Raw genomic sequence first — 20,835 nt, forward strand, 5'->3', positions numbered from 1 at the left:
GCCAGAAGTTTGAGGCTAGCCTGGGCAACAAAGTGAGACTGTGTCTCTATTAAAGAGATATATTATATCTTTATATATATATTTTTAAAAAGCTGCCAAGTGTTTCCAAAGCGATCATATTTTACTTGCCCACCAGAGTTTTACTGTTTCCACATCCTTGCCAAAGTTTGGTATGGTCAGTCTTTTTCATTTTAGCCATTAAAATATGTGTGTGGTGGTATTGCATTGTGGTTTTAATTTGTATTTCTCTAATGACTAATGATTTTGGACATCTTTTCATGTGCTTATTTGCTCTCTGTGTTTCTTCTTTGGTGAAATTATTTGTTCAAATCTTTTGCCCAGTTTTTTGCTCTCTTACCGAGTTTGAAAGTTCTAATAGTCTGGATCCAATTTTTTTTTTTTTAATGGAGCATACTTTTAGTGTTGTATCTAAGAACTCTTTGCCCAACCCAGGGTCATAGAGATTTTTTTTTCCTTTGTTTTCTTTTGGAAGTTTTGTAGTTTGCAGTTTTATCTCTAAATCTGTGATCCCTATTGAGTTAATGTTTGCATATGGTGTGAGAATCAAAGTTCATTTTTTTTTTTTTTGGATACAGAGTCTCACTCTGTCGCCTAGGCTGGAGTGCAATGGCACGATCTCGGCTCACTGCAACCTCCACCTCCTAGGTTCAAGTGATTCTCCTGCCTCAGCCTCCTGAGAAGCTGGGATTATAGGCGCCCGCCACCATGCCCAGCTAGTTTTTGTATTTTTAGTAGAGATGGGGTTTCACCATATTGGTCAGGCTGGTCTCGAACTCTTGACCTCAGGTGATCCACCCGCCTCGGCCTCCCAAAGTGCTGGGATTACAGGCGTGAGCCACTGTGCCCGGCCCTGAAGTTTATCTTTTTAATATGAATATCTAATTGTATAAGCAGTATTTATTGGAAAGATTATTCTTTTTCCACTCAGTTGCTTTTGCACCTTTGTCTAAAATCAGTTGCCTTATGTATGTGGGGCTGTTTTTATACTCTCTATTCTGTTTGATTGATCTACTTGTCTATTTTGATGTCAATACCATATGCATTGGTCACTGGAACTTTTATAAGTCTTGAAGTCACGTAGTGTAAGTTTTCCAGCTTGATTCTTTTCAGAGTTATTTTGGCTATTCTAGATGCCTTGTACTTCCATATGAATTTTAGAATCAACATCAATTTTTACAAAAATACCTGTTTGGATTTCAGTTGAGATTTTGTTGAATCAATTTGAGAATAATTGCTGTCTTGACAGTATTGAGCCTCCAATTCATGAACATGGTGTAACTCTCCATTTATTTGCATTTTCTTTCAGCAGTTTTTGAGATTTTAGTATATACATCTTACCTATTTATTAAATTTATCCCTAAGTATTTCATATTTGTGATACTATAAATGGTATTTAAATGTAAAAATTTTAAATTTCTAATTGTTTCTAATATATTGAAATGCACTTGACTTTTGCATATTGATTTTTTTTTTTTTTAATCGTGCAGTCTTGCTATGTAACCTATTTATCTGGTAGCTTTTTTGTAGATTCCATAGCATTTTCTTCATAGATGATTCTATTGTCTGTGAAGGCAGTTGAACTTCTTTCTTACCAATCTGGATGCTGTTTATTTCTCTTTCTTGTTTTATTGCATTGGCTAGAACCTCTAGGACAATGTTGAATAGATGTTGTGAGAGTGGATGTCCTTGCTTTGTTTCTGATGACCCAGTGTGTCTTGAATTTTTTAGTGCTAATGTATTTTTAAATGATATTCCAATGACTAAATTCTAGGTTTGCTGCCAGTGCCTCAATACCATGTTTAATATGATCAAACACTTCTGTTGTAATATAAATTACAGAACAAGGTAATTCTGAATTGTTCCATTTATGTCCGACTGTCGAAACTATTTAATTTTAAACTTACAACTTAAAATAAAAGATTATTGTATATTAGTATGTTTTACATCTTAAAAAGTCAATGTGGTGAGTATTAATATAAGAATTAATGGTCTGCTTGATATTATGAAAGAAAAATCGCTAAATAATTTTGTCATAGTTGGTTCAGATGAAGCTTTTACATAGACCTTTGAGGGCGGAATCTCTGTGGTAGTTTTATAGTAAGCTGGGATTGTGTTTATTTGTGTTTTTACTTGTAGGTTAATAGTCCTAGGATGGATCTGACTCTTGCTGAACTTCAGGAAATGGCATCTCGCCAGCAGCAACAGATTGAAGCCCAGCAACAATTGCTGGCAACTAAGGTAGTATCGTCTTTTTTTTTTTGGAGATGAAGTCTCACTGTGTCGCCTAGGCTGGAGTGCAGTGGCACGATCTCAGCTCACTGCAACCTCCGCCTCCCCAGTTCAAGTGATTCTCCTGTCTCAGCCTCCCAAGTAGCTGGGATTACAGGCAAACGCCACCACACCTGGCTAAATTTTGTATGGTTTGTAGAGATGGGGTTTCACCATGTTGGCCAGGCTGGTCTCAAACTCCTGACCTCATGTGATCTGCCCACTTCGGCCTCCCAAAGTGCTGGGATTACAGGCGTGAGCCCCCATGCCCGGCTGGTAGTATCTTCTTTCAGAAGACCTAACAGGCCACTATTGTTAATGTATGTGTAAGGCTATTTACATTCTACCCCCATTAAGCCAATTGTCTCGCAGATATGAGGTGACATTATCAACCCAAAAGCCACCTGCGGTTTGGTGCTCTCTTTGTGCTCTCTTTAAGTCCTTACTACAGCATTTTGTAGAAATCCTTATATCATCCTAATTGTTCAAGATCTTTCTGACTCCCAATTCTGATCAAGATTAACCATGCTATGTTGGGTATCAGTCAGACAGGAAAGGCGGAAAGAGCCCTCCATCTTTGCTCCTAGGAACTATTCTGGGCCATAGCAAGAGGAATATTAAAGTTCTAACATAGTGTAACCATACCATAGATTAATCTTGGATCAGATTAATCTCATACTGTCCCCTTCTGGAGCTTGGCACCAATAATGGGCTGCTTGCCTTTATTTGGGGAACATTCTTCATCCACAAACTAACCCTAGTCCTGCCCTTGAACAAGGAAAATATAAGAAGTCACTCCATTACCATCAGAACTGCTGCTTCTCCTGCCAGCTATAGGCTTCCAATCTGACCCAAAGGCCCACAGACCTTTCTCTGTAAAGGGCTACATAGTAAATATTTTGGGCTTTGCAAACTTTGCTGCCTCTGTTGCAGCTACTCAACTCTGCTGTTATAAGCAGTCATGGATAATAGGTAAACAGATGGTGTGGCTGTGTCCCAATAAAACTTTACTTACAAAAACAAGATAGCAAGCTGGATTTGGCCTGCAGGCTATAGTTTGTCAACCCCTGGTCTAAACACCCAGGATCCACAACTAACAGTCCTTTAGTGATTATCAGGTCACTGAAGCTGGGGTAGACAATTGTTGGTTTGTCATGGGCAAAGTTACCCAATAGGGCTTTGAAATAATGGCCAGGAATTCTTCAAGGCAGTTCTCAAACATGCAGTGTGGACTTCCATGTCATACTTCCTAGGGTTCCTGTGCATCCATTTCTGTTTGTAATACCAGACCCCAGTTTTTCCAAAATCATGTATATCATTGCTTCTCAAACCTTAAGATACATACAAATCACCTAGGGATCGTGTTGAAAATGCATATTCTGATTCAGTAGGTATGAGTTGAGGTTTGAGCTTCTGCATTTCTCACAAGCTTCCAGGTGATGCTGATGCACATTACATTGAGTAGCAAGGATATATAGTCAAATAAAAAGACTGGTTGTTGAAGAACGAATCTCTAAGCTTTTTAGTCTTCAAGGACTTAAAAACAAGTCCTTGTGGGTTTTTTTTTCTTTTGAGATGGGTTCTCACTGTGTTGCCCAGGCTGGACTTCAATTCTTGGGTTCAAGTGATCCTTCTGCCTTAGACAGGGTTTTTGTTTTGATTATTTCCATGTTACTTATATGTTCTAGGCATACTAATCCAAGAAATAGTTTACCTGTGATTATAAATTGTGTGGCTCTCTTACTCAGTTTTAGTTAAAAAATTTTAATGTAGTAAAAACAAAATTTCTACTGTAACAAAAGTACCTTGGGGTAGGGGAAAGAAACAATTTCAGATTCCATGACTGCAGCTTTCTAAAGGTGTCAAATATTTCTTTAGCTCTTTTCAGTGACCATTTATTGAGTATATACTACATAAAATATCATTCAAAGACATTTACATTTCACATTTCATTTAATCTTCACTATAGTAACATTGGTAGTTACTATTGATCATCCCTGTTTTATAGATGAAGAAACATAGACTTGTATACTTGGTGACATTATGCAATTTGTTCAAGGTCTCATAGCTAATAAGTGGCAGAGCTTGGGTTTGAATCTAAATGTACTCCAAATCTTGTGCATTTAAATACTTTCTTATAATGCTTCCCATTTCTACATGAGCTACTTTTTAAAATTGTTGCAACAGTTTATGAAAACTAGTTCAAGAATTACTGCATCCTTGCTGCATAATGACCACTTGGGTTAAAAACACTGATTCCTGGATCTTATCCCCGGAAGATTCTAGGGTGGGCTCAGGAGTATCTGTTTTGAACAGACTCCCAGTGTGATTCTGATGGCAGTGTTTAGGAAGAAGGTGAGACCAGACCAGGGTTACAAGTGTACCTCAATCTCAACATCTAAGTGTTGCGGTTAGGCTATTTTGAGCTTAGTGGTGTACTTACCTAAAATGACATACCTAATGATTACTTTTATTTTTAGGAACAGCGCTTAAAGTTTTTGAAACAACAAGATCAGCGACAACAGCAACAAGTTGCTGAGCAGGAGAAGCTTAAAAGGCTAAAAGAAATAGCTGAGAATCAGGAAGCTAAGCTAAAAAAAGTGAGAGCACTTAAAGGCCACGTGGAACAGAAGAGACTAAGCAATGGGAAACTTGGTGAGTTGTTCCTCATAGATTTACTTTTTTATACATTTATTTGTCTGGTTTTTTTGAGACAGGGTCTTACTGTGTTGCCCAGGCTGGTCTTTTGAACCGTGGCTTCAAGTGATCCTCCCACCTCAGCCTCCTGAGTAGCTGGGGTTACAGGTGCAAGCCACCATGGTTGATCTGTAGATAACTTTAAAGGGAATCTTTTAAAAAAATATAATTTACTGCAGTTTTGATGCTGCAGGTTCCTCTGAATTGAATTCAGCTGTCGAATGTTTTATACAGGATTTCTAAGATACCTTTGGAAAATGTAGCATTTTTTCCCCTTAATATTTTTTGACTGAGAATTTGATGAAGGCAAGATTTTTATTCATATAATAGCTCCATCTATTACAATACCATTTTAATGAGAATGTTAGTGATTTAATAGATCCACCTAATGTTATAAAATTGAAAGTTCTAAAGAAATTTTCATTGTTTCTAAAATTTGGAGTTTAATAATATTTTTAATGCAAATTCTGATAAAGATACATTGATATTGAAGCACAGAGATTTAGAGATGTCTCTGTTGATTTCAGTTGCTTCTAAAAGAAGTCGGTTGCTTCTAGGACATTCTGAAAAATTTTTCTACTGTTTATTAGAAAGTTTATTATAAAGCCCAGTTGCTTGGGAAGTAGTCCATTCTTATTTTTCTTTTCAACTGTTGTTGCTGTTCTCTGTCTCATCTAGTGGAGGAAATTGAACAGATGAATAATTTGTTCCAGCAAAAACAGAGGGAGCTCGTCCTGGCTGTGTCAAAAGTAGAAGAACTGACCAGGCAGCTAGAGATGCTCAAGAACGGCAGGATCGATGGCCACCATGACAATCAGTCTGCGGTGGCTGAGCTTGATCGCCTCTATAAGGAGCTGCAGGTAGACCATAGCTGTTTGCTAAGAGCTGTACAACCTCCTTTCCAGAAACAGAGTTGCTCATATAAGTAGCAAGAGGTGCTAGATTTCAGTTGCCTTTCCTTAAAGAGAAGGCAGGTTGTGGGGGGAACCCAAACTCCAGAGAATCCAGAGTAAACTTTATAGTACCCTAGACAGGAAATTTGAGACATTCCTCATAACCACAGCTGGTGGTCTTGCACAGGTGTCACTTAATTTTAAACCATGAGATGAGAAGTGTGGAGGGGTGGAGGGACCTCATATTTTTAGAAATTACATAATAGTTAACCATGTGATTAACTGTTTGAGACATTTTCTTCCTACTCCTTGGCTACCTTTTTTCCCCTCTCTTTTATTCAGCTAAGAAACAAATTGAATCAAGAGCAGAATGCCAAGCTACAACAACAGAGGGAGTGTTTGAATAAGCGTAATTCAGAAGTGGCAGTCATGGATAAGCGTGTTAATGAGCTGAGGGACCGGCTGTGGAAGAAGAAGGCAGCTCTACAGCAAAAAGAAAATCTACCAGTAAGTGGGCCGTTTTGTAATGGTTTTGGGAAGGAGGGAAAAAGATGACCAGCCCAGTGAGGTTACTCATAGGCACCGTCTTCAGAATCATTACTCAGTGTGCCCTCAGAAAACAGATGCTGTTTATGGATCCTTAAAAGACAATCCGCTGCTTTTTTACTTTTTAATGTTATTACCTGTGTAGCTCTGTTTGTCTTTCTAATACTTGTAATAGAGTGTGGGTGAGAGTTCATTGGGGAGTGTTTATTTTGGAATGTTTTTTGTAGACTCTATGGCTAGATTCTGAAACTGCTCATTTTAAAAAGTAAGAAAATGTCACATCTTAGTTTCTAAGTCTGATCACCTGAGATGATTTTTAATACTAAAGGACCTGTGCTTCTTTCCTAAGGTTTCATCTGATGGAAATCTTCCCCAGCAAGCCGCGTCAGCCCCAAGCCGTGTGGCTGCAGTAGGTCCCTATATCCAGTCATCTACTATGCCTCGGATGCCCTCAAGGCCTGAATTGCTGGTGAAGCCAGCCCTGCCGGATGGTTCCTTGGTCATGCAGGCTTCAGAGGGGCCGATGAAAATACAGACACTGCCCAACATGAGATCTGGGGCTGCTTCACAAACTAAAGGTAAAAAGTCCTGCACAGCCTAGTTCTTCCCTGTCCCCACTATTCTTTCTCCCAAGTTTGAGTTTAAAAAAAATCTCTCTTTGTATTCATTATTCATTTTGAATTCTAAAAATCCTTTTGTATTCTTTGCTAGTGTAATGATACGTTTAAAAAATTAAAATTGATACCGTGGTTGTACAAGGATGATTTTTCTTAACCCTAAATAATACAATTCTATTCAGGAAATGAAATAAAATATAATATATTTATAAACCTGAAAATTGTTTTAAAAAGTTCCTTCTTGTTACTAAGGAAATTTTGATCTGATATTAATAACTTGAGAACTTTTCTTTTTGGGTAAAAACATACGTGTTTGTGGTGTCATCTGTATAGAATGTGAGGTTCTGAATCTATTATGTTGAGTGGTGTTAAATATTCATATCTGCTTACATGTGAGAATTTGCTGATAATTTTTAGAATAACATTAAACATATCGGGAGATTAAAAGTGAAAATAGCAGAGGCTTTTTGTGTTAGTGATCTTTGCATTCTGTGTACTTCTCAGATACATGGAGAGGTACAAGCCATAGTTTTGTAATGGGAGGAGAAAGTGTGGGGAGAATTGTAGAAAAACTGGGGTAAAGCATCCTTTAATGACCTTACCATTCAGACCCCTGGACAGAAGAAGTAATAGCCAGTATTGTCTCTGTTCTCTTACAATTATCATATGCAAAAAAATAGCTGATTTTCAAATTATTTGTTATTTTACCATAACTACTACTGTGAAGCAATAGTACCATGCAGTCTGGATTTTATTGTGGAAAGAGTTATATTTGCTTTGTTTCTGTAAGGAAAAATGAAAGCAGTGGCTTTTGAAATTTAAGTATCAGTGTAGAAAAAAACCTGAATATACTGATTTGTGAAAGACTGCAGTTGAAGTCCTGGATTAAGGATCCACATATTTACTTTTGTGTTGTGCATGTATCACTTAAAATATCATTTATAAAATACACCTTAGATCCTTAGGTCTCTTGAATTGGAAAGTATTTTCTGGGTGTGATGGTGATGTTTTCTAACACAGTGAAGAATAATGTGTCTTTGCTGGTTCAAGCAGACTTGCTGTGACTAATTTTAAATTGCTTGAGTAAAGTGGAAGCATCTTAAATTAGAAATATAAAATATAATACAGTATTTTCTAAGTAAATTTATTGGGGTGTTGTGAGTCTGGAATTTAAAGCTGTTTTTAGAGATTAAAAGTCTTAGCAGTAAAAATCATTAAAAATCTCTTTAGAATGCTGAGTTATTTGTAGCTGCTTTTCTGTATTTTAGGCTCTAAAATCCATCCAGTTGGCCCTGATTGGAGTCCTTCAAATGCAGATCTTTTCCCGAGCCAAGGCTCTGCTTCTGCACCTCAAAGCACTGGGAATGCTCTGGATCAAGGTGAGATTTATTTGTGCTACTCTTGAACATTAAATTTTGGTCATCTGAAAGGTGCTGTGTATTCTTTTTAGATAGTCCATTTTTTCTTTTCTTTCTTTCTTTCTTTTTTTTTTTTTTTTTTAAAGACAGGATCTCACTCTCGTCATCCAGGCTGGAGTGCAGTGGTGCGCTCATGGCTCGCTGGTGCAGCCTCCACCTCCTGGGCTCAAGTGATTCTCCTACCTCAGCCTCCCTAGTAGCTGGTACTACAGGTGCATGCCACCATGCCTGACTAATTTCTGTATTTTTTGTAGAGATGGGGTTTCACCACGTTGCCCAGACTGGAATCCTGGGCTCAAGTGATCTACCCGCTTCCACTTCCCAAAGTGCTTGGATTACAGGCGTGAGCCACTGCACCCGGCTGATAAATCATTTTCTAGTGTGTTAACACTAGGGACAATATTTAACAATATTTATTTCCAGAACACCTTAATTTAGCTGGAGAACTCAGGTACGATCATTATAGTGCTTGGGTTATCCTTTTATTAATTTAATTAAAAAATAGGAACGTGCTTTGTGGACACAGATTTTCAGGGAGATTTAGGGGAGAGAAACTTACGAGTGAATGAGATACTTTATTCTAAACAGTTTGAATGTCATTGTGATTTTTTTGTCTTTAGTTGATGATGGAGAGGTTCCGCTGAGGGAGAAAGAGAAGAAAGTGCGTCCGTTCTCAATGTTTGACGCAGTAGACCAGTCCACTGCCCCACCTTCCTTTGGTACTCTGAGGAAGAACCAGAGCAGTGAAGATATCTTGCGGGATGCTCAGGTACCTACAAATATCCTGGTTTTTAAAATTTAATAGTAATTCTATAATGCAGTTTTTAGAAGGGATAAAGTATTATATGAGGGAGAGCAGAAGAAACAGGATGTACCTAGGAGATTAGAAAATACATTAGCATTCTGTTATTTTAATTTCTCTTGCGTGAGTCTGTTTGTGCTCTCACACCCGGTGGGAGAATGGCTGACATTCTTGTTTTGGGTCATACTTCATGTGATTCTCTAAAAAGTATAAGTGCATCGAAGAACACTGTATTTGTATTGTTCAAGTATCTTATTTCTTCAAAGTTACAGAATGCTTGTGTGGTGAATTTTCTGTAACTGTTACTGTCAGGCCTTGATAACCAGGTTATGTGTGAGTGCTCCAGGTTAGGTGTGTTTTATTACAGTTGTCTAGATTGCATGAAATTCCAGTGAACAAGAATGGTTTCCCATTATTGATGCCATCTGAATATGAAAGATGACAGTAAAAGTTTTCAAGTGGGCACTTAAATGTATTAAAATTGCCCAGATAGGAAGTGGAAACAAGGAGGGAGTCATAAAGGGGAGAGATTGTATTGCATTAATGAAATCCATTATTAAATGTGAGTAGTTAACAGCCAGGTGTGGTGGTTCACACCTGTAATCCCAGCACTTTGGGAAGCTGAGGTGGGAGGATCACTTGAGACTAGGAGTTTGAGACCAGCCTGGGCAACAAAATGAGACCCTGTCTATATAAAAATAAATAAGTACATAAAACAAAACAAAAGCTAATTAACAATTAAAAAATATGAGCTTATATAGATATATTTTCCGAGATGGAGTCTTGTTCTGTCGCCCAGGCTGGAACGCAGCGGTGCAATCTTAGCTCGCTACAACCTCCACCTCCCGGATTCAAGAGATTCTTCTGCCTCAGCCTCCCGAGTAGTTGGGACTACAGGCGACCGCCACCATGCCTGGCTGATTTTTGTATTTTTTTTAGTAGAGACGGGGTTTCACCATATTGGCCAGGCTGGTCTCGAACTCCTGACCTCGTGATCCGCCTGCTTCGGCCTCCCAAAGTGCTGGGATTACAGGTGTGAGCCACTGCACCCAGCCAGAGCTAATATTTTTATAGTGTATACTTAAATTTGTGAAATTAGGTTATCTAGAACATCCTGTGTACCCAGTTGTATAGTATTTTAACTGGCTTTTTATGTGTGTGTTATAGGCTGCAAATAAAAATGTGGCTAAAGTACCACCTCCTGTTCCTACAAAACCAAAACAGATTAATTTGCCTTATTTTGGACAAACTAATCAGCCACCTTCAGACATTAAGCCAGACGGAAGTTCTCAGCACTTGTCAACAGTTGTTCCGTCCATGGGACCTAAACCAAAACCAGCAGGGCAGCAGCCGAGAGTGCTGCTGTCTCCCAGCATACCTTCAGTTGGCCAAGACCAGACCCTTTCTCCAGGTTCTAAGCAAGAAAGTCCACCTGCTGCTGCCGTCCGGCCCTTTACTCCCCAGCCTTCCAAAGACACCTTACTTCCACCCTTCAGAAAACCCCAGACCGTGGCAGCAAGTTCAATATATTCCATGTATACGCAACAGCAGGCTCCAGGAAAAAACTTCCAGCAGGCTGTGCAGAGCGCGTTGACCAAGACTCATACCAGAGGGCCACACTTTTCAAGTGGTAAGGTTCTTCATGTTCGTAGGTGACGTGCTTAAGTTCTATACCAGAACTTAAGCCATCCCTCAGCAGACAGCAAAATAACTTATCCCTATTTTGACTGACGCTAAGGGTTTTTAACTGTGGCTTCTGTTCTTTACTGGAAGTTTAAAAGAGTGCTTGCTAAATGTCTGCTCCTACAGTAGTAGGCACTAAAGATAATAGATGAATAAAGCATGGTTCAAGTCTGGAGGGGCTTATTGGTGAGGGGGAACCAAATATACATGGGTCATTACAGTGCAGAAGGAAGGTGTGTGTCTTCACTGTAGGTTGACCAGATGTTCTTGTCACATAGAGGACAGGACCACTGCCCCTGTCTGTGTGTGTGTATATATATATAGAGAGAGAGACATATATACGTAGACATGTATATATAGATACATATATACACACACACATCACACACATATATATATGTGTGTGTGTCTCTGTATGTGTGTGTCTGTGTCTATATGTCTTTATATATATTATTATCATTAAAAATATTCTCTACTGTGGCTGGGCGCAGTGGCTTACGCCTGTAATCCCAGCACTTTGGGAGGCCAAGGTGGGTGGGTCACCTGAGGTTGGGAGTTCCAGACCAGCCTGACCAACATGGAGAAGCCCTGTCTCTACCAAAATACAAAATTAGCTGGGCGTGGTGGTACATGCCTGTAATCCCAGCTACTCAGGAGGTTGAGGCAGGAGAATTGCTTGAACCTGGGAGGCGGAGGTTGCAGTGAGCCGAGATGGTGCACTCCAGCCTGGGCAACAAGAGTGAAACTCTATCTAAAAAAAAAAAATACATATATATATATATATATATATTCTCTACTGTATTTTAAGTCATTGTAATGGGGACATAGCCGCTAGCTAAATGTAAAAACAGAAGGTTAGTTTGTATTAAACATACACAGTTTGGAAATTTGTTGGGTTCTTTCTAAATTATTACTTCATAGGGCTAGAATAAAACTTACCATGTTTTAATTGAATGAAAATAGCTTTGTAGTCATGAAATAACCATGTAATTGTGCCCTAAGATGCCATAATTAAAATTAGCAAAGAATCAGTATATATGCTGCCTCTTACTCTTTTCTTTTTATGGGTCTTTAGTGAAAATGGAATAATTTGGGAATTAGATAATTTTAATATAATCAGAATGTTAACAGGGAATATCTTTGGTTACTATAAGTGGCTCTTAATAATTTTATAAGCCAAATAGAATTTCTCATGTTGATTCACTTTTGAAAAGTGAAAGATGGGATAGTACATGTTTAGTTTTAATCTGGACACATGAGGATTATCTGTTTTCATTGCTTCTAAACGTTTTTCACATTTTGTTATTTTAAATTTGGATGCTACGGTCAGTGATTTCTTAAAATCGGCAACATTTTCTTATTGTTTCATGAGATATGGTGCATGTTACAATCAGTGGGGGTTTTGATTCTGTAATAAGTTTATTATGCAAAGATGGATTCCCTGCTTTGTCATTTATTTTTAAAAATTAATTATATTTGAAGGGGATTATGTAGTAACAACCATGAAATTAAAAGAGGCTTTAGTTATTGTTAGCTGTTTCTGTTTCTTGCCAGTTTTGTTTAATTAATGCTAATCAGGGCTTTTTTTTTTTCCTTTTCCAATTAGTATATGGTAAGCCTGTAATTGCTGCTGCCCAGAATCAACAGCAGCACCCAGAGAACATTTATTCCAATAGCCAGGGCAAGCCTGGCAGTCCAGAACCTGAAACAGAGCCTGTTTCTTCAGTTCAGGAGAACCATGAAAACGAAAGAATTCCTCGGCCACTCAGCCCAACTAAATTACTGCCTTTCTTATCTAATCCTTACCGAAACCAGAGTGATGCTGACCTAGAAGCCCTACGAAAGAAACTGTCTAATGCACCAAGGCCTCTAAAGAAACGTAGTTCTATTACAGAGCCAGAGGGTCCTAATGGGCCAAATATTCAGAAGCTTTTATATCAGAGGACCACCATAGCGGCCATGGAGACCATCTCTGTCCCATCATACCCATCCAAGTCAGCTTCTGTGACTGCCAGCTCAGAAAGTCCAGTAGAAATCCAGAATCCATATTTACATGTGGAGCCCGAGAAGGAAGTGGTCTCTCTGGTTCCTGAATCATTGTCCCCAGAGGATGTGGGGAGTGCCAGTACAGAGAACAGTGACATGCCAGCTCCTTCTCCAGGCCTTGATTATGAGCCTGAGGGAGTCCCAGACAACAGCCCAAATCTCCAGAATAACCCAGAAGAACCAAATCCAGAGGCTCCCCATCTGCTTGATGTGTACCTGGAGGAGTACCCTCCATACCCACCTCCACCATACCCTTCCGGGGAGCCTGAAGGGCCTGGAGAAGACTCGGTGAGCATGCGCCCGCCTGAAATCACCGGGCAGGTCTCTCTGCCTCCTGTAAGTAATGTACTATCTCATAGCCTTTTCCGGAGTCCTTTACTTTGTTATGATTTTCTTGGTGGTCACATTCATTTTCTCCAGTTTGCATTTTTATTTTACGATTCCCTTGGCACAGAGTGGATCTTATAAATGTTTTCATAATGCAGTTTATTCAATATAAAGAACATTTTTCTGTTTTAGAGAGAACCCATTTATTTGTGAAAGAAACAGAGTTTTTGTTCTTATCCCTGTAAACACTGCATTTGCTGTTTCTTCTCTAGCTGATGTCGCATATTAGAGAAGCAGCACCCGACTGGGACTCAAAAGACCTGGGTTTGAAACTTTTGATTACTAGCTTAGCTGTATGAAATCAGGCAGATGGTATAACTTCTCTCATTGATGAAGTCAGTCTTTTTCAAAAATTTCTAGCAGTGAAATTTTAAAAAATGAAATGTTAGGTGAAACCTCAAACTTATAACAGTGGTAAAATTGGAAGGGTTCTGGATGAAGTGAGGGCAGGGAGGGGTAACTGGGCTGAGGGGCCCCTCTTCAGCCTCTTCCTCCCCTTCAACGAAGTCTGAAAATCTCTGGCTAACGTGGTGATCCCTAAGATTTCTTTGTACTTTAATATATGAAAGTTATTCTAAAATTTTGTATGTTTTGGCTTGAGTGCACCTTCTACACTCCTTCCAAATAGTAAGCTTTTGTTTGAAAGTTAAGCTTCCATCCTCTCACTTTGAAATAGGTGAGAGAAAATAAAAATCCCAGAATGTCTGAATGAAGTCTGGTTTTTCATAGTTTAATTTGAAGCCACTTTGCTTCAGTAAGCACGGAAGGAAGTAGGATGCTGAACTATGAATTTAAAACCTGTGAAAAGCAAAATAGCATTAAAAGAATTTTTTTAAATGTACTTTGCATGTTTGATTCTTTATTATCTTTTAGATATGGTAGTATTCAAAGATAATGATTGTCCAGAGTTATTTTTAACAATTGGTTACGGTAAATGTTTGCTTAAAAGTTTTATGTACTAAACATTTGAAGCTAGAAAAAAAAGTTTTAAAATAGAGCTTAACAGTTTTTAAACAACCATGTGCCTCCTAAGTTCTGAGGCTTGATTCTCTTTGAGTTTTAAACATAAGAAAAGAAGGAATTTTTATGCCGCATTGGCCAAAACCAATCCATGTTACAGCCACTTGTTGTTTTCTGGCCTTTTTGTTGCTGTGTCAAAATAATCCACATTTTCAAGGAGAAAAAAGGAAAACTAGAATTGGTAAAAGTATTATACTTTGTTTTTAAGATTCTGCTGTTCTCTTCCTAGGAAGGTGTCTTACCTTTTCCTTCTCGTTTTAAGTAAAATAGAAGCATCTATCTCGTACATTCTTTAACAGTGGGATTGGCAAGTGTCATTACACTGTACTGCTTATGACTTGTATTAATCACAGTCAGATAACATTCAAAGAGCAACATTTTAGCCATTGCACATTGTGAACTATATTGTCACTTAATGTTTTGTAAAACTTGGCAATTTTCCACATCTGAGATAAAATGAAAGAAGTATGTGGAGTACATATATCACACCTCGCGACAGTAAACGTCTCTACTTTGTTGGGTGTGTTTAAGAAACCTGTTTTACAGGATACTGGATCTAGTCTTTAAAATTTTGCCTTTTTTTTTTTTTAAGCCCGATTCATTGAAAGTTTAAGCTGGTAGGATTTCTCCTTGTTATACCTAAGACAGACTAATAATCTGTATTATTTACCCTAATTATATGCTTTCCCCCGAGGAGGCATTCTGGTGTGAAATGGTTAAGATGGAAGACTTTAAAGAAGCTGGCTTACCTGGATTTGCGTTCCAGCTCTGCCATTTGCCAGCTGTGTGCCTTGGTTTCCTTATCTGTAAACTAGGGATCGTAGGGTTTTTGTGAGGGTTAATGAATAATCATTCAATATAGGTTAGCTGTTGTAGTTGTGGGCTGTGCTGTCGCCTACTTTAAGAGAGTGGAGTTTGCTGTACTATATTAGATAGGCAATCTAAAGACCAGTCTTGGCTAATTCTGATACTTGACAGAACGCTAGCCTATTTGCCACTTCTGGTTATACTCTTAGTTTAATTCATACTATAACATATAACCCAAATGTAATTATGTTAGATTTTATAAAGTTATGTTCCTCCAACTTTGCTCCGTGGTATTTGTTCACTTTGTGAAAATTCATTACGCTGCATATCAGATTCGTATACTTTTCTGAATAATGTTATACTTCAATAAAATGTGCCAAATCTGTATTGTTAAAGTTCCTCTCACTAATTTAGCTGAGAAGTCATTCCTTCCCATTTGCTGCTGCTGTTGTCTTGCATAGACCAGGATCCTAAATTGTCCACCCATTTTCTTTGCAGGGTAAAAGGACAAACTTGCGTAAAACCGGCTCAGAGCGTATTGCTCATGGAATGAGGGTGAAATTCAACCCCCTTGCTTTACTGCTAGATTCGTCTTTGGAGGGAGAATTTGACCTTGTACAGAGAATTATTTATGAGGTATGATTATAATCAGTAAAAATTTTTTTTTTGAGATGGAGTCTCGCTCTGTCACCCAGGCTAGAGTATAATTAGTAAATTTTTAAAATATGACCTTGTATTTTATTTTAAAGCCCTAATTAGAAAGCTACTATAGAGAAATTGTATTTTAAAATTGTTTTCCTTTTAGGCATTGTGGGGTTGTGTTCAGGAACTCTTGGGCACACTTTAGAATAGGCTATGCTATTTTAAAGGTATGACTATGGAATTGTCATCATTTGGAAGTTCAGTTTTCACTTGGAGTCCTCTAGAGTACTTTTCTTTCTTAAGAGAGATCATTACTCCCTTTTAGAAATTGTTCATGTATGGATTTGTACTATACTGTATTAGGTTAGAGATGCGGTCTCTACTTTTAGAAGCCTACTATTTAAAATATTTTTAGTTGACCTTTTTTTTTTTTTGCTTACCTTAGCAAATGCAACTTCTACTTAGAAACTAATTTGTGGTGAGAAGTTGGGAGGATAAATAAACAAAAATGACTATAAGGATATAGTTTCTGGTACTTCTTTTTTTAAAAAAACCTTTTTATAGTGACTGCCTACTTAATGTGGTTATTCTGTCTGTCTTATTTCTAGAATTGTTCTTGGTATAGTTTTCTTGGCTCCTATAGGTTTTAATTATGATTTTTAAAAGTGTCACAAGAGTCCATTTCTGTCCTCTTGACCCTAAAGGAGCCAGTTAGTAGTGACAGTTCAGGTGACAAGAAACTAGAGTGATGCTCACCCTTCTTATTGATATAGGTTGATGACCCAAGCCTGCCCAATGATGAAGGCATCACGGCTCTTCACAATGCTGTGTGTGCAGGCCACACAGAAATCGTTAAGTTCCTGGTACAGTTTGGTGTAAATGTAAATGCTGCTGATAGTGATGGATGGTAAGATTTTCTTTTAAACTCCAGTCAAACTTCAGTTGTGGGAATCAGTTTATAAGCAGTGTCATAGTGCTATTGGAAGACAAAGAAGTATGTCAGTTATGTCCTTGAGCTGCTTGTAATCTAGCTGGAGAAATGTGGTATCTATTTTTGAGGAATCAACATGTATTCATGTAATAGTCATCTCATTCCCGTCCTGGAAGTAGGTGGAGTTTTAAAAAGTTGAGTAGTTAATGATAAAAATAAGTGTAACAAAGTAGTACACAGTTAATTAGCATCCTTAAGCAATGCTTAAGAGAGAAGTGCTGATTTAGGCAAGGTATCCCTAAGCCCCTGAAATGGTTCAGTCTTCAATATATTAATGTCCATTCTATATCTCCAAGAGGGGATTATAACTTGCAACATATCCCAAATATATTTGACCATGGAATCCATTTTTCGTGGAACCAGGGTGTACGTAAAACACAAGCGGTACTGCAAGTGACGAGTATTGTTTGCAGGATAGGGGAAATGTTAGTCAACATTAAATAATAATAATAAAGGTCCTAATAAGGTCCTGTCACCCCCAAAACTAACAGAATAGATAGCAAATTTTGTATTTTATTTTTAAAAAAGAAAGTTTTAAGTTATATTGTGTTACTTTGTGGAAGAATACAAACAATTGACTTTTTTCTTTATAGGATTTTAAAAAGTTGTAATCACACTATATTTACTCCAGTATTTTAGTTTCACAACTTGTTTCTCTCATAATATGGAAAATAGTTACGATTTCTCGTGTATGCATATATAAATTGCATACACACATACATACATTTCAGTTAGCCTCATATTACTCTACCACATGACTGTGTACTCATTTATTGTGACAGTCTCCCTTTTATTAGACATTCAGATTGTTTTCCGATTTTTGTTTTAATGCTTGGAGAAGCACTTTGGTTACAATTTTTAAACATTTATATTTTAATGTGTGTCTACTGTGGGAAACATGCAAAATAGAAATAAGGGGAAAACAAGCCATCTGTATCCCCACAGTGTACAGGTAAATACCATTCATATTTTAATATATTTTCTCCAGGCTCTTTTTAAAAAAAATTTATTTTTTATTTTTATTTTTGTAGAGACAGGGTCTCACCATGTTGCCCAGGTTGGTCTCGAACTCCTGGACTCAAGTGATCCTCCTGCCCGAGCCTTTCAAAGTGCTGGGTTTATAGGTATGAGCCACCGTACTTGGCCTAAGCTCTTTTTCATATGCTTTTCACAAATGTAGTTAAGCTCCTAATATATATGTAATGTTTTAAGCCTGTATTTTTAGTTTAACATTATAGCATAAACAAAACAAATTCTTACTGTGTCATAATGCCCTTGTTTTCCTAATGTTGGGAGTTTATGTTGTGTATAATTTTTCATTATTAAAAAGCATGCAATGAAAAAATCTATAGTAATATTTGCCAAACTATTAATAATAGTGTTCTGGCCAGGCATGGTGGCTAATACCTGTAATCCTAGCACTTTGGGATGCTGAAGCAGAAGATCACTTGAGCCCAGGAGTTTGAGATCAGCCTGGGCAACAGAGAGAGACCCTGTCTCTACAAAAAATTTTTAAAAATTAGCTAGGTGTGCTGGTGTGTGCCTGTAGTCCCAGCTACCGGGGAGGCTGAGGTGGGAGGATCACTAGAGCCTGGAGGTCACGACTGCAGTGAGCCAAGATTGCATCGCTGTACTCCAGTCTGGGTGACAGAGCAAGATCCTCAAAAAAAAAAAAAAAAAAAAAAAAAAGAAAAAAAAAAGTGATCTGGAATGGGGAATTAAAAAAATTTTTTTTTCTTTTTTTGTTTTTTTTTTTGAGTCAGGGTCTTATTCTGTCACCCAGGCTGGAGTGCAGTGGCACAATCTTGGCTCACTGTAACTTCTGCCCTCTGGGCTGAAGCAACCTCCCATCTCAGCCTCCCAAGTAGCTAGGACCACAGGTGTGTGCCACCACACCTGGCTATTTTTTTGTATTTTTAGTAGAGACGGGGTTTTGCTGTGTTGCCCAGGCTGGTCTTGAACCCTTGAACTCAAGTGATCTGCCCTCCTTGGCCTCTCAGAGTGCCAGGATTACAGGTGTGAGTCACTGTGCCTGGCCAAAAAAAGAATAACATTTTTTTTTGAGACAGAGTCTTGCTGTATCACCCTGGAGTGCACTGGTGTGATCTTGGCTCACTGCAACCTCCTCCTCCTGTTCAGGTGATTCTCATGCCTCAGCCTCCCCAGTAGCTGGGATTACACGCCCGGCTAATTTTTGTATTTTTAGTAGAGTTGGGGTTTTACCACGTTGGCCAGGCTGGTCTCAAACTCCTGACCTCAGGTGATCTGCCCGCCTCGGCCTCCCAAAGTGCTGGGAGCCACTGCGCCTGGTCTAAATTTTTTTTTTTTTCAAGTCTGTATACCCAAGGAGAATAAAGAGGAGAGGAAAGAGTAAAGAAACTAAATCTTATGTACTTTAGAGCCTGATTAACATTTTCACACTCAACTTCTGAGTTTGGACAGTGGTACTGGCTCTTATACCTTTACTATTAGTCTAGGGTCATTTATAATCTATTAGGAAACATTTGAGATGCTGGAGAGAGTTCTCTTTAATGGTATTAATAAATTCCTGCTGACCAGTTACCTATAGTTGAAATATGTGTATTTTACAGTCACTTTTCTGGTCTCAATTGATTTGACAAATTTTTTCAATTAAAATTTATTTTAACTTGGGATTTAAAAAATATAAAAGTAGTTCATATATGCAACTTAATTCCTTCAAAATTGATGACGATAAATAGATATTTAAAGGCCCGTGTTTTGAGTGAAGGTGTATAACTTAAATAACTTAAATAACTTAAGGACTGTTAGGCCTTCTACTCTGACAGAATTAGGCTGGGTGCTCCAGGACATAGAACTAAATCCATGTTAATATTGTTTTTCTTAAATGTTTATACACATTTCATTTCTGTTTATTCACGTCCTTGATTCTTCTCACCCTTTGCCAAGCTCCCAGCCCCAGTGAGGTCCATGACTCTCTGAAATTTTCATTTGTGGCTGTAATTCTTTGATGGGTTCAATAATCTGTGTTGAACTGGTTTTTAAAAAACTGTTTAAGAGGTTTTCAGAAGAAAACTTGGTAGGTGAGAGACTCAAGAACTTTCTTTCCAGATATCTTATCAGCAGGTGTCATTCAGTTTAGGAAAACAGTTCTAGCCCTTGTATCTTGCTTCACAGGACTCCATTACATTGTGCTGCCTCATGTAACAACGTCCAAGTGTGTAAGTTTTTGGTGGAGTCGGGAGCCGCTGTGTTTGCCATGACCTACAGTGACATGCAGACTGCTGCAGATAAGTGCGAGGAAATGGAGGAAGGCTACACTCAGTGCTCTCAATTTCTTTATGGTATGTGACAAGTAGAACTAAATGTATTGATTACTGCATTCATTTATCTGTATCTCCAGGGTATGATTCAATAAGTATTTTTGTTTGGAAAAAATCTTGTGTTATCCTTAGAAATTGGGCCTTGAAAATACAACAGCCTTGGTCACAGATAATACAGCTTCTGTTTGTATGCTTAGAAACAGCTATTGTCAGGGACTTCTTCAGTTACAAAAGACGGTGCTGCAGCATCTGACCTAGTGGTGTTAATGACTTTGACCATCAAAAGACCCTCTATTAAGGCTTTAGTACTTAATAGATTGATGTTGTATCCTTGCAAATAAGTAAACAGACCCCCCTCTCCTAACAACATGATCAAGAGAAGTGAAGGATCAGTTTAAGAACCCAAATGGTCCAAGTTTTCCTAAAAATCAAACTTGTCATAAAGTAAAATAAAGGCAACATATATTTTGGAGCTGTCTTTTATTTTTTTCTCTTTTGTTTTCTTGATTTTGAGTTTATGATTCTGATTGCTAACATCAGATCTGTACCTAGAGGAAAATGGACTTGAAGTTTTAGATAGATATATGTTGATTGGCATTTGTATTTATAAGGAAAATTTTTTTTGTTTACAAGGCTTAGAAGTTGAGGTAGATTTTCCTCTTTAGTTGGGCTTGAGAGGAATTAAAGAAGGAGGG

The 20,835-nt window shown here is 38.0% G+C and overlaps 1 protein-coding gene across 2 annotated transcripts in view; it reads left to right on the plus strand.

The window, feature by feature from the left end:
* TP53BP2 (tumor protein p53 binding protein 2) overlaps positions 1-20,835 on the plus strand; it is a 65,868-nt gene that overhangs the window by 36,810 nt on the left and 8,223 nt on the right. For both annotated transcript variants that reach the window (XM_054451702.2, XM_054451708.2), the window contains 12 exons: positions 2,158-2,259; positions 4,770-4,944; positions 5,665-5,846; positions 6,222-6,386; positions 6,775-7,003; positions 8,311-8,421; positions 9,081-9,229; positions 10,430-10,892; positions 12,552-13,327; positions 15,704-15,841; positions 16,621-16,754; positions 19,995-20,161. In XM_054451702.2, coding sequence (XP_054307677.1) covers positions 2,158-2,259; positions 4,770-4,944; positions 5,665-5,846; positions 6,222-6,386; positions 6,775-7,003; positions 8,311-8,421; positions 9,081-9,229; positions 10,430-10,892; positions 12,552-13,327; positions 15,704-15,841; positions 16,621-16,754; positions 19,995-20,161 — 2,791 coding nt within the window. The remainder of the gene's footprint in view (positions 1-2,157; positions 2,260-4,769; positions 4,945-5,664; positions 5,847-6,221; positions 6,387-6,774; positions 7,004-8,310; positions 8,422-9,080; positions 9,230-10,429; positions 10,893-12,551; positions 13,328-15,703; positions 15,842-16,620; positions 16,755-19,994; positions 20,162-20,835) is intronic.

Source organism: Pongo pygmaeus, chromosome 1 (genome assembly GCF_028885625.2).
Source record: "Pongo pygmaeus isolate AG05252 chromosome 1, NHGRI_mPonPyg2-v2.0_pri, whole genome shotgun sequence".
Classification (NCBI taxonomy): Eukaryota; Metazoa; Chordata; class Mammalia; order Primates; family Hominidae; genus Pongo; species Pongo pygmaeus.